Source organism: Rhinatrema bivittatum, chromosome 7 (genome assembly GCF_901001135.1).
Source record: "Rhinatrema bivittatum chromosome 7, aRhiBiv1.1, whole genome shotgun sequence".
In the NCBI taxonomy this organism is placed as follows: Eukaryota; Metazoa; Chordata; class Amphibia; order Gymnophiona; family Rhinatrematidae; genus Rhinatrema; species Rhinatrema bivittatum.
This window is the reverse complement of record NC_042621.1, coordinates 213221047-213239344: the sequence shown is the minus strand read 5'-3', so window position 1 is coordinate 213239344 and position 18298 is coordinate 213221047. Positions and strand designations below refer to the sequence as shown.

Here is an 18298-nt window from a genome sequence, read left to right as displayed (position 1 = left end):
TGATATGTACTGTGCTGTTCGTACATCTTACTGTACATGTAAAACTGGCTCCCAATCCCTAGACCACCCCCAAAACCTCACCTCAAGTTACTAGCTGGCCCTCCCATAGTGGTATAAATAATTGACTACTATGAAAGCTTTCTAAAGAGTCTTTCTCCCCCGCCCCCCCCCCCCAGAGAACCAAAAGTAACAAATAACTTTAATGCACATTGTGATAAAATACCTATGCACAGTGCAGTAACTCTAGTTATCATAGCCATGCCCCTTTTCCTTTTTGCGAGCGTTATTCATGTGAAAATTATCACATTTTGATAAATCTAGTCAATAGTTTGGATTGTGGATATGGCACATGGGGGGTGAGAGTGGGAGGAAGGTACTGGTTCAGCTGGAATTGATTGTGGCTGGCAGTGGGCCTAGTGGGCAGATATGTATGCAAGTTGACATCATTGGATAGAGAGTGAGCGATTGAGGGTATGGAAGAATCCCTGTCCAGACTGGGTCTGTGCCAGAATGCTTTGGAGTTGGATCTGGTTGGGGAATTGCAGGGGTGACTGTGACTTGCTAAGTCAGGTTTGCATCAGTGGAGGAACATGTTTCTGATTTTGACTATTTTGAGAACATACAGCTTAACAGGCAGCTCAGTATGCATAGATTGGTGTGTGGATGAGCTGATATGGGCAGACATACTTGTGTGTGTAGATTGGTGTACACAAAGGGAAGATGAATGGGTAAGAGGAAGCCAGGATCACTGCCCAGACTGAGTCTGCGCTGACATGATTTGGAATGTGGATGTGGGGGTACAAAAGAGAAATGGCCGTTGGGTGGGGATGGGCATGTACCAGCATGGAGGCATCTAATCTGATTATTACCATTTTTGGAAGGGAGAAGATGCTTGGGTTTTGTTATAAGTCACTTAGAACATTGGATATAGCGGGATATAAATGTTTTAAAATAAATAAACAACAGGGAGTACGAATGTGTGTTTTAGAGCAGGGGAGTGCTACGGTGCATGTAGCTCCCAGGATGGGGCATATAAAATGAAAGAGTGCCTGACCCATGTTTAAGAGTTATGCACCAGTCTGTATAAGAGTTCAACTGAAATAAATTATTCAAGTGGATGGTGTAGTGGACCTGGCTCAAAACAAGGATAATATTTACTAATGTGGAGAAAGAGAAAATCCTAACACCTTTTCCCACTCAGTGACTGCTTCCTCATTGCTATCCTAATTGCTTCCTCACTTGTTGGGAAGAGGAGGGTCTCACATCAAAGGTATCTTCAACAAACAAAAACTATTTCTGGGGTTCCAGCAATCAGAGTGTACAAAGTTTTATGGGACTAATTTGATAGGGTTCACAGGATCTCACAGCATGTTTGTAACGGAATCAGCAACTGCAAAAAACAATATCTTTTCTTCCTTCAAATAGGTACATCATGAAATTGCTACAGTAAATACCAAATTTACTTCTCTTCTCTCCTCTCTTCTTTAAGACAGATTATGTCACATTTCTCTTTCAGTTCTCTTGAAGCATATCCACATCATTACTTATCTCTTAGGTACATCTTATCACCCTGGAGCCACTCAGTATCCTTCCAGTATGTTATAGAAATATTCCTTGGGACCATAAGCAAGGGATCCCCAGCTTTCCAAGCTTTTGCCCTTTCAGACTGCAATCATGGGACCCTCCACGGACTGTATAGCTGTGATGGCAGGACTGCCGGTGGTCATAACTCCCAGAGCAGAAGTGGGTCTGGACCCAGCTAGAGCTGACTAGATCAAGACTAGGACTGGCCTATCAAACAAGACAAAGGAAAAAAAATCAGAAGGCCACAAACCTGGGCCAAATACAGGGCAAAACAGATCAAAATACAAAACGAGAACTGAAACACTCAGGACACCTGATGGCCACAGAATTGGGCCAGTACCAACAAGAACCAAAACAAGAGTAGAACACGTAAAGCAGGGGCAGGGTAAGACAAGAACAAGAATAAGAACAACAAGGGCCATAACCAGGAACACAGGGAACGCCAAGCCGAGGCACTGAACTCATGGAGGTACAAGCTTATATCCTGTGTCGGTGCAAAAAAACATGGCTGCCTGTAGATTCTCCAAGCCCATTGAAGGGCCGCCAGCTCGCTTTTTCCTTCTTGGGGACCGACTCCTGCTCTCTTATTAGGCTCCCCTTGAGAAGAAACATGCCTCAAGCCTTTCCTCATAAGGAAGAAAGCCCCTACAGAGCCCCCTCCTTAAGGAGAGGCACTCCGGTCTCTCCAACTTCCTAATGTCTACCCTGGATTTCCAACTCCTGCCAAAACCTTGAGCACAGAGTTATAAGCAGTTCAGACATACTCCCTCTAGAAGATCCTCCTCCCATTACTGCTTAAAGGCATGCACAAATTCCCACACTCTGCTCACAGTTCTCCCCATCCATCACTGAAATTTGAGGTAGAGGTTAAATGACATAGATTAACATTGGTACAAAGCAAAAAAGATGGCTGCAAGGACTTGATTTAGGATCCAAACTCCTCCTACCCCTCAGTTCTCTTTACAGAAACTCTTCCCTTTAGAAAATATACCCTTCCCCTGGATAATTCTCTGAAATATGCACACAACCATAGCAGCCATAGAGATTAAGTGAAGCCTGTCCACTTTTGGCATAAACTGTAATTGTTAGAGTCATCATGAAATACAGTCATTTCTTGTTCTGGATGAATACCATCACCTGCCATTTCATTTGAGGATGCTTGCATTGGTCCTTTTTTCTTTCTTAAAGCGAAATCCATCTTAATCAGATATTCTGAAATAGTCTTTGCAGGAAATAATATCCACAGGCAACAGTCATAATGATTCTCTATAGTGTCCCTGCCATAGTGATTCTCTATAGTGTCTCTCCCACAGGAACTTACCAACCATCACCATAAATCAGTAGAGGTCACAGTAATTCTCCACCTCCCCCCCCCCCAAAAAAAGTTTTTCCTAGGGCAATACTCCAGTGACACGGGGCTTACTTTAAAGTCCTGTCACTTGTATATAAGTGTGAAGTATAACCATCCAGTTTGAATTCATTCCCATAGACAAGCTGAAGCCTAACTCCATTATACCAGACTTTATGATATTCTATGTTTTATTCTTCATTCCTTTCCAAATAATTCCTAAAATTCTGGGGGGAGGGGGGGGGTTGACCATACACTGATCAGGGAATTTCAACATATTGCCTATGATGATACAAAGAGCCTTCTGTTAGAAATGTCGGTCGCGGCAGACCGGGACCGGGTGTCATGGCCGCCGGCCGCGGTCGGCCGCAACGAGGAAAAGACCCGGGGCAGCAAGGGACTCACCCGGATCGCCGGGGCTGACTTCAGGGATCTGCAGGGCAGGCAGCCCTGCCTGTTCGCGTCTTTACCGCCACCATTGTGGAGCTGGCAGCATGGCTCCGCGGCTAGCTGACTCCTCCCCCTGCTCCTCTTAGGGCCGCGTGCGCGGCTGTACTGAATTCTTAAAGGGGCCATGACAGGAAGTGTCATGGCTCCCTTTACAGCTCCTCCTTCCGCTTCCTGTACTTAAGGCAAGGGCTGAGCATCCAGTCCTTGCCTTAGTATTGAGGTTCCTGCCTTGAGTGGTTCCTGGCTCCTGGTTTTGCTTCTTCGTCCGTCCTTCTTCCCTGCTCCGTGGATTGATTCTTTGTTGCTGACTTCTGGACTGGTGGACGTGTCTTCTCTGGCTTGACCCTGGTACGGCTTCGGACCCTTCTCCTGCCTCGATCCTGGTACGGCTTCGGACCCTTCTCCTGCCTCGATCCTGGTACGACTGCGGACCCTTTTCCTGCTTCAACCCTGGACCGGATTCGGATTCTGCTGAGGTATTGATTTCTGGACTGAATTTGAACCCTTCTGGAAACCCATCCTTAAACTGTCACGACCTGCTGGAGGCGCCAGCCGTCTGGAACCCACGACCTGCAGGAGGCGCCTGCATCCAGACATCTTTCAGTCTTCAGAAGAGTCACCTAAGTCCCAGCGGCTGGACCCCTACGGGCTCTTCCTGGGGGGGTCACGTGCTTCCAGGGTGAAGTCTTCTAGCAAGTCTACGGTCCAACAGGCCTCGCCCTTCGCGGTAGCTGCTACCCCGAAACAAGGGTCCACAATCATAACACCTTCTCCTAAGTGATGACCTCTAGTATGGAACTTAACATCTTATAAATTCAGTTTGGATTACTTTTTCCTATGTGTATCACATTGCACTTATTCACATTAAATTTCATCTGCAATTTCTCATCATCTGATTGTGATTTAACAAGTCAGAGTAATTTTGCATCATTTGCAAATTTGATCACCTTTATCTCTGTTCCCTTTTCATGTATAAACATATTAAAAATCACCAGTTCTAGTACAGTTCCCTGGAGTATTCTACTGTTTACCATTTAGCTCTACTCTCTGTTTCCTTTTAGCCAGTTTATAATCCGCAGTAGAACATTGACCCCCATCCCATAACTTTTTAATTTTCTCAGGTGTCCCTAATAAGGAACTTTGTCTAATACTTTCTGAAAATCCAACTACAATATTGGCTCACCATTATTCAAATGTTTATTAACCATTAAAAAAAAAATGGAACAGATTGGTAAAGTAAGACTTCCTTGGATAAATCCATGTTGGCCGTGTCCCACCAAACCATGTCTATATGTTCTGTAATTTTGTTCTTTAGATAGTTTCTATTATTTTTCTCAGCACTGATGTCAGGCTCACTGGCCTATAGTTGCCTGGATCACCCCTGGAGCCCTTTTAAAGGCTGTTATTTTGGTCACCTTCCAATGTTCAGGTACAATTGATTTTAATGTATGTTATAAATTATTAATAACAGGTCTGCAATTTCATGTTTAAGTTATTTCAGAAATCTGAGTAGCAACCATCTGTTCTAGGAGATTTGCTACTCTTCAGTTGATCAATTTGCCCCAGGTTTACCTTGATATGTTTTAGTTCCTCCAAATCATCACATTAAATACCATTTCCAGCATGAGTAGAACCCCAAAGTCCTCCTTCATAAACACTGAAGCAATTTACTTAAAAATGAATTTTAAAAGCCTGATGTGCATCAAAACCGGGAGATACGCAAATATGTTGCACCATCATGCACTGAGTGGATTTTAAAAGCTGATCAAATACGCACATAGCTCCTGCTGTACACACAAATGAAAAGCTCCAAAAAGGGGGCACGGTGTGGACATGGTTTGGGCGGGGCATGGGCGTTCCTGGATTTCAACTTCAAATTAGCATGTAAATACGCACACAAGCATGTGTCGGGATCCCCAGCCATGTAACTTTACTTCTGCTATGGAGGATGTACAAGTAGTAAGATAAAGATAAATAGAAAGATCTCTGGGTTTTTAAGGATTGGGGCTAACAGGGGAGAAGGCTGGCTATTAAACTAGGGAGGTTTGGAAGTTCTATTACTTACCTGGTAGAACTGGGAATGAACTGGGAAAAGTGGTAAATGCATATGTATACATGTGTTTTAAAATTCCCCTACTAATGTGGTAGACTAGAAGCTGCATTTTATTCTATTTTTTATTGTTTTTTATATACCGCCGCTCATCAGAGATATCGCATCGGTGTACAGAGAACAGGAACATATGCCAGGGCGTTATACATTTAACATGAAGATAATATATGAAGTCTTATACATAAAACAAGTAAACATAAATAATGCAATATATATCAATTAAACGCAACTTATAAAGGTGAAAAATTAAACATAACTTAAATGAAAAACATAGGGAGCCTAGAAACACTATAAATATAATATGAAAGGGAGTAGTGAAAAATGGAGTTTTAACAGAAATGGCATATGGAGGGAGTGAAGGCGATACCACAGAGTAGCATTTGGTGCATATGCATGTGTCCACTTTGAATTGTGCACACATGTGTGTGCAGGCAGGCTATTTTATAACATGCACGCATATAGGTGCATATTTATAAAATGGCCACGTCTCTGGGTGCAGGCCGATAAATGCGTCCAAATGTGTGTTTGTGCGCTGGTTTAACAGCTACCATCAGCTTCTTTTCACTTCGTCTTTGTTTTCCCTAAATGGCCCTTTTATCCTTCAATCATCTAGCAGGCCAGTTGACACCCTTGCAGGCTTCCTGCTTTGGATGTATTGTGTTATTATGAGTTTTTATCTCTGCTGAGTTTTTGCCTGTCTTATCAATGTTTTGTATCTAACATGCCAGGGCTTATGTTTTTTTTTCCTGTTTTCTTCATTTGGATCCTTGTGCCATTTTTTAAAGAAGTTATTCTGGCTTTAATAGCCTGTGTCACCTTGCCTTTTAACTATGCCAGCAGTCATTAGGCCTTCTTGCCACTTTTTTTCAATGTGTAGAATACTTGTGTTCTGGGCTTCCAAGATGGTATTTTACACAAGGTCCATGCCTGATGTAAACATTTAACCTTTCCAGCTGTACCATTTAGTTTTTTCCATTTTCCTAATTTATCAAATTCTCCCTTTTGAAAGTTAAATTCTAGAGCAGCAATTTTTCTTAATGTCCTACGGCCAGTTATTAATCATATTTGATTATATTATGATCACTATTGCCAAGTAACCCCCACTACCATTACCTGCTTAGTGGCCCCTACCACAGTAACTCCTTGCAACATGCCATGATTTCCACTGAGGACTAAAAGTAAAATAGCTACCTCTTTTGTCAGTTCTAGTGTAGGGGGTGCTGGTAAATACTGATGCCAATAGCCAGTAAGAGAAAAATAAATCTTTAGTTTTATTGTAAGATATCTTTATAAGGAGCAATGTAGCTTTCCAAACAATGCAGAGTAAACCACAGCTCAGAGTTCCAGAGCCATTATACTCACTATAAATATGTCACTGCTCCTTAGCTTATATAACAATAGGTTAGTTTGTTTGTATGCATAATATTTTCCAACTGGTTGGCATTAATATGTTTATATCATATATGTTAATAAGACTGTATTCTTATAAGTCATATGGTTTCTTGTAATTTGAGCCCAGAAGGCAGAAGTAAAACTCAATGCTGACCTTTAACATACTGGTTAAACTTTTAACATACTTGTTTTTAGCATTTCAACAGCCATATTAAATGTTACAAAAGGGATGAATATAAGGGTGCTTTGAGGGATTTTCTGTAGAGAAAGACCAGTCGGTGGCAGTGAAGAAATAGAAAAATAATTACAGCACAATGAGATTGTCATGGGATGGAGGCGTGGTATTGGAGCTTGTAACATAATAACATTTTAAAAAACCCCCAAAAGAAACAAAATCTGGAACTCTGAGCTGTGGTTTACTCTGCATTGTTTGGAAAGCTACATTGCTCCTTATAAAGATATCAAAGGATGAGAGGAATCACCAAGAAGCCACCAGGTGAGAGAATGTGAGAAGTGCAATCCACATCTAAATAGTTGCAGGGTAAACCCAGCCCTAACTGACATCCTCTGTGAAAATGATACAATCAGGAGTCTGAAAGGCCCCCACTTGAATCAAAACCCCAGGAAGACCACAGGTTAAGAAGGAAGAGGATAAGAAAATGAGAGAGTGAGGGATGGGAAGGAGCAGACCAGCAAAATATCCACTACGTTGGCACCCCATACCATAGAGACACTTCGTAACCTATCAGACCTTGGAGCTATCTGGTGGGTAGAATGCCCACCTTCCCACCATGTTAATAATGGCAGGGTGGGACTTTGGTTGCCTGGCCTTAAACTTATTTCATGAGTAAAAGGTACATGTGTATTTTAAAAAACAGAGAAACGGGACGCGCGTATGTCCAGGGGCTTCGAAAAAGGGGCGGTCTGGGGGTGGGGCCATGGGTGGGGCTGCGGTCCAGGGGCGGGGCCATGGGTGGGGCCGTGGTCCGGGGGCATGGCCGGGGGCGTAGCGGCGGTACGGGGCAGGGCCAAGTGCTCTGACACAGTGGCCTGTGCCGGGGCATGGCCCCAGCAGCCGGCCGGCGGGCGCGCAAGTTACGCCTGCCTGAGGCCTCAGGCAGGCGTAACTTTTGGAACAAAGGTAAGGGGTGTTTTTTAGGTAGGGCTGGGGGGCAGGTTAGGTAGGGGAAGGGAGGGGAAGGTGAGGGGAGGCGGAGGGAACGGAGGAAGGCTGTGCGGCTTGGCGTGCGCAAGTTGCACAATCGTGCACCCCCTTGCGCGTGCCGACCCTGGATTTTATAACATGTGCACAGCTGCACGCGCATGTTATAAAATCGGACGTAGATTTGTTTGCGCCGGGTTCCGCAAACAAATCTACGCCCGCTCGCATGTTTTAAGATCTGCCCCTATATGCGCATACTTTCGGGTCAGAAATGCACTAGCATAAATCTTCTCACATCTACTTACAAACACAACTGTTGCACCAAGGACTGTTTTGAAAGTTGGGCTCTTTAAGTATGTCATTTTTAATAATTTGCTTCTTTATTTAATTTCTGAAATTCTATCACCTACTTTTAATCTTTAAATTTCCACTTACCTCCAGAGTATTTGCTCAAATGGCATCAGGGTATACCATATTATTTTAAAAAGTAATTCCTAGGTTTGTATTTTGAACAGGCACCTGAAGGTCTGTCATCTGGCAGCATAAATTCTATCCATGAGGATATCAAATAGCAATGGATTATAGTCTAAAATATCTCTTGGAATGGACTTTTAAAATGATCCTGCTTAAGCCCTGCTTTGCTTATGCTTGCTATTCTCAGCTGTTTATTTGCATAAAATCTCTTAAGAAGCTTGTTGTTTTTCCTATCGTGTATGCAGTAATTTCATTGCATTTTTGTGTATTAGCAAATGGGATAGAGAGAAACTTGCTAGAAAACCATGGAATAAGGTTAAAATCAGGTTTGGCTTGGCTTTTCCCTGGTAACCTGGAAATAATTCATTTGTTAGCCTCACTGTTCCTATAATTTTTGGGCTTCTTCATCTTTTCTTTCCTGTAAATACTTTCATTTTACGTCTTTTCTCTTCATTAACTATCAGCATGCAACTTGATTCATATATAAAGAACCATTTTATTGAACATGATATGACTGAAAAAAAGCTGCTGAGATCAACTATGCTGATCATTAATGAAGAGAAATATGTAAAGATTAAGACCTGCAGCCCTGCTTTTCTTAGAGAAACCAGATGAGATTTATAAGTTCATGCATGCAATGGGGAAAAAAAACAGGTATGACCCAGCCTGTGCCTGAAGTGACCTGTGCTATAGTAATCCTATTTGTCAGCTTAGTTTACTGTTTTTAGGGCAGAGGGACAAATACAGCATTATTATTATTTTTTGTCCTGGCAGTTGGAACTGGCTAATAATGGACTATGGAGCCATGAGCCTCGATTTGCAATTACCTGGGTTTCCCCCCATTTTTAACTCTCTATCATGTTTAACCCAGTTATTCCACAAACTGCCCTCTTACAAATACCACAGACCATGACTCTCTCCAGAACCCAGTTTACATCCATCCTGAGTCCTTTCTCTAGGAGGCCTACGCTCTAAACCAGTGGTTCTCAACAGATGTGTCGGGGCACACTAGTGTAGACCAGCATGAGTCTGCTCTCTCATCAGCCTGGGTGGCCGTTGGTTGACTTCTCCTTTATCAGGCCTGAAGGTAGATTATTCTCACTTCTTTCTCCTCTTTCTGGTCCAGTGGAAGGCTGTTTCCTCCTTCACCCAAATCAGAGCGAGATGTTGCCAACTCCTGCTCTTCTGGGCCTGGCAGGACATCAACTTATCTTCCCCTACTGGGTCTTGAAGTGATGCTGCTAATGCTTTCTCTACCATGTAGTGGATGGGGAAATAGTGATTGGGGATGCTGGGCAGGGAGAAGTGGAAGAGAGAGAGAATGTGAGGGCTGCTGAGCAGGAACATAAAAGAAACAAGGGTTTGGGGATAGTTTGGTAGGGAGGGGAAGAGAGGGGAGGAAGAGGCAGGGAGAGATGAGCAGTGGAGAGAGGGAGCTCAGGGAAAAGGATATGTGGTAGGGATTTGGGAATCCTGGGCAGGGATGTGAGTGTGAGGGGGATGATTTAAATGGAGTAATTAGGAAAAGTGAGGGATGATGGGGCATGGAGTAAGGGGTGACAGGGTGCAAGAATCATAATAAATCAGTTTTGGGATTGTGTGTTTCTTCAATTTTTTATTTTGCGTAATGTAGTAGGAGGAAATGTATTTCTGTTTCTAGTTCTCCAGTTTTGCACTGCATGCAGAGTGGCTTTTTGGGGTTTTAATTCCAGTTTTTGTCTCCACATTTGTAATTTGTGGTCTTTTATTCTGCATTTGGTGAAGGTTGGTTCTGTGTGTGTGACCAAGGTAAGGTATTTTACTAACATGTAGGCATTTGTGTTTTCTCAATAGGACATGCATTGGTGCTGCACTGCTGCCTTTTCATAGGTAGGGCTAGTGCTGTTTGAGTCCTCAGAGTTAGTGTTGCTATGGTATAGCAGGTTTGCCACACGTGTGCTGAGTGTTTTGTATTTTACAATGTGCTTGATAGTAGAGAGAGTGTGTGTTGCAGTTACTGAGATAACACCAGAATCAGAATACCTTTTTTGTATGGTGAGTTGTACAGGGAAATATCCTAGTTCTGTTGTGCACCCGTTATTAGGGGTGAGGGGTTCCTGTGTATTCAGGGTGTAGGTTTACATTTAGCCCTATGATGGTCATGTGTTCAATGTATCCCATATGTGAGCATCATCTGGCAGGTGTGTCCTGACAGAAAGACAGTTGAGAACCATTGCTGAATACTCTAGTAATACTACTAACATGCATGTTAAAACAGGTTTAACACGTGCATTTGCAAAGGACAGTGTATAACATGGCAGTAACCCCCAAATATGTCCGCAATATGCTGCTCAAAACGAGAGGCGGAAAGAATGGCATTTGGAAGTGGAACAGTGATGTGGAAGCACACAGGTTGGCTTCTCCCCTCTTGTGTGTGTGTGTGTGTGGGAGGGGTGATGGTGATATATTAGCAGGGGTGGGGGGACTTGTTGGGGAGATCTGTATCAGAAGAGGGGAGGGGATGTCAGTGCTGGATGGGTGTAACCTGACACACTGGCACCATAGCACTGATAATAATGCTGATTATTACATAAGCTCCTAGGTGTCACTTTTGTGCAATAACACTCTCTCCGCATATGTCCTGTGAATAATGCCTCTGCAGCTTCCCCAGGCCTGGCTGGCCCGAAGAGTAGAAGCCTGGCTCTGGAAGAATTCAGCGTTTTATTATACAGAGTCCCATCATACTTAGGGACCTAAGTGAGTGGGCCTAAGCTGTTTATTTTCAGACTGAGATTTATTCAAGTTCAATGAGGTTTCTCTCTCCCTTTCTCTCTGGCTAGGGGTGGTGAGGGGCTGTCTGATGTCCCAGGCAGATCAGATATTTGCCGCATTTTGTCTCTGACTCCTCCTGGGGGCCTTCATTTCTCTCTGTCCTCTTCCTTCACACATCTTTACTTAGTAGTTACTCCTTCTTGAAGAGCCTTGTACCCATTTGCTGGGCGGCAGCAATAGCAGCTCAGTCTTAGCCCAGAGGCTGTGAGGAAGTGTGCATTTACAGTCCCTGGAGCGGCCTTTCCTCCTGTGGCATGGGCTTCCTGGCATCTGCCCACACCTAGCCCTTTTCCTGACCTCAGACGGGCTTAAGAATGGTTTTATGTAGCCATACACATTCATAAATAGCCCTAGTGTTGAAACAGATTTGACTTCATTTTAGATGAGACATAGAAATGACTTAGTTAATCAGAAAACAAAAAGTGGTTAATGCATTTTGTTAATGAATTAGAATTATTAGGAGTGCTAACGAGATGTCTACGGTATGTAAGTATAGCAATATTTTATTTAAATATGAATTGAATAATTTTTCAAAGAAACTGTTTCCTAAGAAATATAGACAGGGACCATGGTTTTGAAAAACAATGTTTTCTAGTTTCTACTGGCAACAAATTGTTTTCAAATAGCATTTTATGTACTCTGTTGTAACATCTATATGAATTATGTTGTCCTGTGCGTATACAAAAATTAGAAAACTAAAAAATGATGAATGAACAAATGAAATATATCTCACAGCTTTTTCATTTTGCGAGAGATTAAACAGTAAATTGTCCTGACAAACTGTTTATGAAACATGAAACTGATGGGTCGATGGTCAACAAAAATGTTTTTGGGTTTTTTTAATAAAACCCTCAAATTTTAGCACCCTAAGGGACAAGCAATTTCAAGCAGAAAAGAAGATCTAGAACAGTGGTTCTCAACCCTGTCCTGGGGACCCCCAGCCAGTCGGGTTTTCAGGATATCCACAATGAATATGCATGAGACAACATTTGCATGCATGAGAGAACATTTGCATGCAGCATGCAAATGTTGTCTCATGCATATTCATTGTGGATATCCTGAAAACCCGACTGGCTGGGGGGGTCCCCAGGACAGGGTTGAGAACCACTGATCTAGAAAAAGGAGTCAGGATATGAGTTTCAAGTGGGTAGACTGAAGAAGAGCAAATGGAACAATTTCTTCTCAGAAAGGGTGGTGAATAAACTGAACATTGGGGGGGAGTAAAGATGGAATCAGAATTTTAAAAAAAGCATGGGATAAGCACAGCTGAGAGGAGGTGAAAGTAAAGCTCAAGGGTAGGTGCACTCTGCAGCATTGCAGCTGGAAGGGAAGATTGGCAAACTAAATGGTCCTTACGGTCTTTGCCATATTCTGTGTCTATGCCATTAGTCAGATGGGTTACAAAAAAATACTAACACGTTTTTTGAACCTCATATTACCTTTTTAAAACTCTTATATTCCACCTTTCGTGACACTTAAAAGCGGATTACATTCATGGCTGTGCGTATTTCCCTATTCCCAGAGGACTTACGATCCAAGGGGTCTATTTACAAAGCTGCGTTCCTGCGTTCACCATTTACTTCAGGGTAAATAGCATTTACCACGCGGTAAATGGCCCAGCACAGTGATAATGCATGGCATTTAAAATATGGCACATTACTCTGCCCTGGCATCAAGAGTATGCTAATGAGCTGATTAGCATGCAAATGAGCTTATTAGCAGCCTAATGCATGCAAATTAAATAACACAGCTTGCCTAAAAAATTGTAAACTGCGTTACTAGCCACAAATCAAGAGTTGTAGCTAACTTCCCCCAGAAGTATCAGGATGCTTCCGGAGTCATTCCTTAAACAGCCAATCAGTTCAAGTAGCACCCCCATTCTAAGTGTGGCAAAGACCATGGAAATTTCTGGAAAACCCCATCCCAATCCCCCTCACTGCCCCTTTTGAAGGCTTCACTCCAACCTTTTAACTCCTCCACTTTGTAAAAAAATTGCACACCTCAGAGACCTGAGTTCTACCCTAACCCACCCCTGTATTTACCATGATGGGTCTAGTGGGGGCCCAGAGTACCCCCTAGGCCAGAGCTTTCCAAACTTTTCATGTTGGTGACACACTTTTTAGACAAACATAATTTCGGGACACAGTAATTCAGTCTACTAGCAAACCAGAGGTTGTATGCAGTGTAACAAAGGAAAAAAGAAACATCACCCATCCTTATAAAACAAATCAAGAAATATAAAATCATCAGCAGTAAAACTGTACTAACAAAAAGAACATATTTCGAAACAGCTGATGAGTGGAATATCCAATAATTAAAAACTCATATAAAACATTTCCAGATACCAACAAAATATTTCAAAATAGCAGACACAAAGACCCAGTAATGAAAAATAATAAGGATACAAACATTTTTTTGCTCTGCATACCTGGGAACGTTTGATATCCAGGTGTCCTGAGATTGTTCTGAATTAGCAGGAGGAGGGGTGGTTTGCTTGGAACTTTCTCCTCTCTCAGTCACATACCAGCGCTCTCTCTCACACTGGCTCTCAATGACACACCTATACACACATGCTCTCAGTACTCACATATACACATGTTTTTTCTCTCTCACTTATATAGGCTCTTAATTACACATTTACACACATGCTGTCTATCTTTTCACGCTTACACACACACAGGCTTTCAATCACACACATACATGCTGTCTTTTTCTCTCACACACAGACTCTCATTCACATGCTTACAAACATGTCCTCTCTTTCTCTCATTTACACACAGGCTCTCAATCACATACTCACATGCTCCCTCACCTAAATCAGCTCTCAATCACACACAGACACACATGATCTCTCTCTTACTTATACACACAGGCTCTTAATCATACATACACATGATCTCTCTCACACACAAAGGATCTCAATCATACACACATACTCTTTCACACAAACAGGTTTTCAATCACAAACTTACACATACAGGTTCCCAATGGTAAACTTACATTCATGCTCTCTCTCTCTCACAGGCAGGCTCTCAATCACAGACATACTCTCTTTCACATGTACAGGCTCTCAATCATTCACATACATGCAATCTCTCACTCTCTCATACACACACACAGGGCCCCGCGGCCTCCAAGAGACCACCTCAGTCTTCTGACACCCCTGGACTTACCAAACTGTTTTCCTGGTTTAGTGGGAGCCTAGAGCACCCCCTAGCTCCAGATCTGGTGATGGCCATTTCCAAAATGGCATTGGATGCCCCATCACATGATAGGGGTAAAGGCAAGCTATCAGTTGGCTGGTACCATTTTTAAAAACAGCCACTGCCAGGTCCAGAGCCTAGGGCAGAGCTTTCCAAAGTGTGTGTCGCAACACTTTACTGTGTCGCCTGAGGTGTGCCGGTGTGTCGCACAAGCCCGGTGCACGTGACACACCGGCAAGTGCAGGGACCGGGAACCCATGGCTCCGAGCCAGATATGGCTCTTTTGAGGGCTGCATCTGGCTCGCAGACAAGTATCGCCACACTTTCCCACTGACCCAGCTGCTCCCCGGTCCTCCTCCGCCCGGGCGGAACGCGGCAGGACAGCTGGAGTCAGCGGCACCGGCGTGCTCTCTTCTTCCCGCCCCCCCCCCCCCCGGAAGAGGAAGTGGAGAGTATCGGGTGAGTGCGCGGCAAGAAGAGGCCACGCTAGTGCGCTCGGCATCGGCCCGAAGAAAAGAAGACTGCAGCGCGGCTCGGAGGAAAATGTTCAACCGCGGCCGATGGGACTCCGCGAGGGCTGAAAATGAAGAGGTTAGCGTTGGGAGGAGGCTGCTGCTGCCGCGAGTTCCCGGGGCAGCAGCAGCCTCCTCCCAACGCTAATCTCTTCATTTTCAGCCCTCGCGGAGTCCCATCGGCCGCGGTTGAACATTTTCCTCCGAGCCGCGCTGCAGTCTTCTTTTCTTCGGGCCGATGCCGAGCGCACTAGCGTGGCCTCTTCTTGCCGCGCACTCACCCGATACTCTCCACTTCCTCTTCCGGGGGGGGGGGGGCGGGAAGAAGAGAGCACGCCGGTGCCGCTGACTCCAGCTGTCCTGCCGCGTTCCGCCCGGGCGGAGGAGGACCGGGGAGCAGCTGGGTCAGCGGGAAAGTGTGGCGATACTTGTCTGCGAGCCAGATGCAGCCCTCAAAAGAGCCATATCTGGCTCGGAGCCATGGGTTCCCGGTCCCTGCACTTGCCGGTGTGTCACGTGCACCGGGCTTGTGCGACACACCGGCACACCTCAGGCGACACAGTAAAGTGTCGCGACACACACTTTGGAAAGCTCTGCCCTAGGCTCTGGACCTGGCAGTGGCTGTTTTTAAAAATGGTACCAGCCAACTGATAGCTTGCCTTTACCCCTATCATGTGATGGGGCATCCAATGCCATTTTGGAAATGGCCATCACCAGATCTGGAGCTAGGGGGTGCTCTAGGCTCCCACTAAACCAGGAAAACAGTTTGGTAAGTCCAGGGGTGTCAGAAGACTGAGGTGGTCTCTTGGAGGGGGGAGACAATTTTTTGACAAAGGGGAGGGTTTGGGGGCAAGACCTTCACTTGGGGGTCCTAAAGTTTAAAACTTTGTTAGGCAAATTTTGGTCACCTCCAGGGCTGGAGAGAAGGAGAAGGTGGGATGGGGGTCTCCAGAGACCCCTGGGATCTTTGCCACACTTAGAGGGGACTCTAATTGGGGCAGGTTGACCCTTTAAAGTATGGCAGCCTCGCAGCCTGGGTCCACCATCATATGACATTTGTAGGGGCAGTTAAGCCTTGTTATTATTATTCCTGGTGGTATTTTACTACCAAAGAAATTAATATGAGGCTTACTAAGCTGTGGTACTGAGCTGTTGGGCTTAGTTAATGATCCCCTAAATTTGTACCTGAGACAAAGGAGAGTGAAGTGACATACCGAATATTGCAAGGAGTGTCAGCAAGATTTGAACTATGGATTCCCTGGTAGCGTAATTTACCCAGGCAAATTGGCCTTTCTGGAAATTCCCCTCCTTATATCGACTAAAAGTGGAAATGGGATTCCACTATGGACCTTTGGGCTGTGTCCACATCTCTAGCACTGGTAGTAGTGGTGTTTCCAGCCTGACCCCATACATAGTGGCATTCACCTCCCCCCCCCAGGCTTCAGCAGGTATTTCATTGGTAGAAGGTGGCCTATGTCCCTCCTGCTGGCAGGGCAACAAATTTAAAATGGTACTGGCTAACCTCATATCAAACTCTGAAGCACATGTGCTTGTCCTTGCTGTTCAGATTATGATGCAAGGTTGCATGATCTCATTTTGAATTTGGTGCCGTGCCAACAGGAAGGACACCAGCTTCCTCCTGTTGGTGTTGATATCGCTGGAACTTTGTTGTGGGAGGAGTGCAACTATGTGGGTTGGGTTTAGGATTTGTTTGGGGAGAGACCTTATCTGGAGGCTTGATGTTATTTTGAGTTAGAGGGTTGTTAAGAGAGTGCTATGAAAAAGATCGGTAAACAACAAGGATACTTTATTAGCACAAACAGTCATAAAAAAAAGCCCGACTCAGGCCGAGTTTCACTCTATTCTGAGTCGGGCTTTTTTATGACGGTTTGTGCTAATAAAGTATCCTTGGTGTTTACTGATCTTCTTCTTTTGGTCACTACTTGCAATATTGGATCGGTTTCCGGTTTCTTTCTTTAAGAGAGTGCCCTGTGCAGCATTTATGTTTTATTTTATGTAAACCGACCTGATTTGATATTTGTATCGAGAACGTCGGTATATAAAAATGCTAAATAAATAAATAAATAAATTTAAGCTAATACCTATTAGTACATAAGCCCCTACAAGTGCTAGAGCTGATTTTTGAAATTTGACTTGAATCTAGTTACTTGGTGAATTTCATATTTTACAGATTTGTACTCTGTCTTGGATCATTGTCAATTCACTCTCTCTTTCTCATGGTAAATTAAGTTTTATACATTTTTCAAACTTCCAGTTCTGTAAGCAAAGTGTTAATTCTTGGTTATTTGGAAAAGTTTTGGAATCTTGACAAATTACCCTCATGTACTGTATTAAATTAATGTGCTGAGCTTCACCTACCAAACATTTAAAGAGCTGTCAGCCATTTTGATAAATATTCCCTTTCTTGCCATAGGTCCAAGGATTTGATAAAGGAAGCAATTCTTGACAATGACTTCATGAAGAATCTAGAACTGTCTCAGATCCAAGAGATTGTGGATTGTATGTACCCAGTGGAGTATGGCAAAGACAGCTGCATCATCAAAGAAGGAGATGTGGGTTCTCTGGTGTATGTCATGGAAGGTATGGATTGCAATTCTGACCCTTTCACATTTATACGTTTTCTTTTTATCTCAGTCTGTAAACAGATTGCAACTACATTTTATGGGACAAATCCACTATTGTCTCTTAGCAAGAAAATTGTTTTAGAAAAGTCAAACTGCTACAGTTCTTTGTTGCAGATATCTAATTGTGACTTCAGTTGACTTCAGCATCAAGATTTGCCGACCAAAGAGGCAAACTGAATGAAGTAAAACCAATGTCAGCTTTAATCTTGTTATAATATTTATTGAAACTTTGGTTAATCTGTGAGTTAGGAATGGGCAAACGTGCCCCATTGAATTGAAGCCCATCCAAATAAGGAGGGCAGGTGGTTCAGATTATCAGGTTTAAACTGGATTAGCTATCTGAGATATTTGTGATGTCTAAGGTTTTCATATTTGCTTGGTTTAGTCTGTTGGATCAGATTCAGATTTCTATTGATTTATTTTTAAGGTATTTAAAGATCAACAACATATTCAAATAGTTTGCATTTGTAAATAGTCACATAAACCTAAACAAACCTGATCAATATATTCACTTTATGGTCGTATATTCATAGATATGTACTTAGACTTGAACAGCACTGGAAGAGGTTCACCCATCCATATTGTGAATTGTATACAATTGAACTTT

The 18298-nt window shown here is 43.5% G+C and overlaps 1 protein-coding gene across 4 annotated transcripts in view; it reads left to right on the top strand.

Annotated features, from left to right (window-relative positions):
* PRKG1 (protein kinase cGMP-dependent 1) overlaps positions 1–18298 on the top strand; it is a 2212673-nt gene that overhangs the window by 448949 nt on the left and 1745426 nt on the right. For all 4 annotated transcript variants that reach the window (XM_029609782.1, XM_029609780.1, XM_029609783.1 and 1 more), the window contains exon 2: positions 17481–17647. In XM_029609782.1, coding sequence (XP_029465642.1) covers positions 17481–17647 — 167 coding nt within the window. The remainder of the gene's footprint in view (positions 1–17480; positions 17648–18298) is intronic.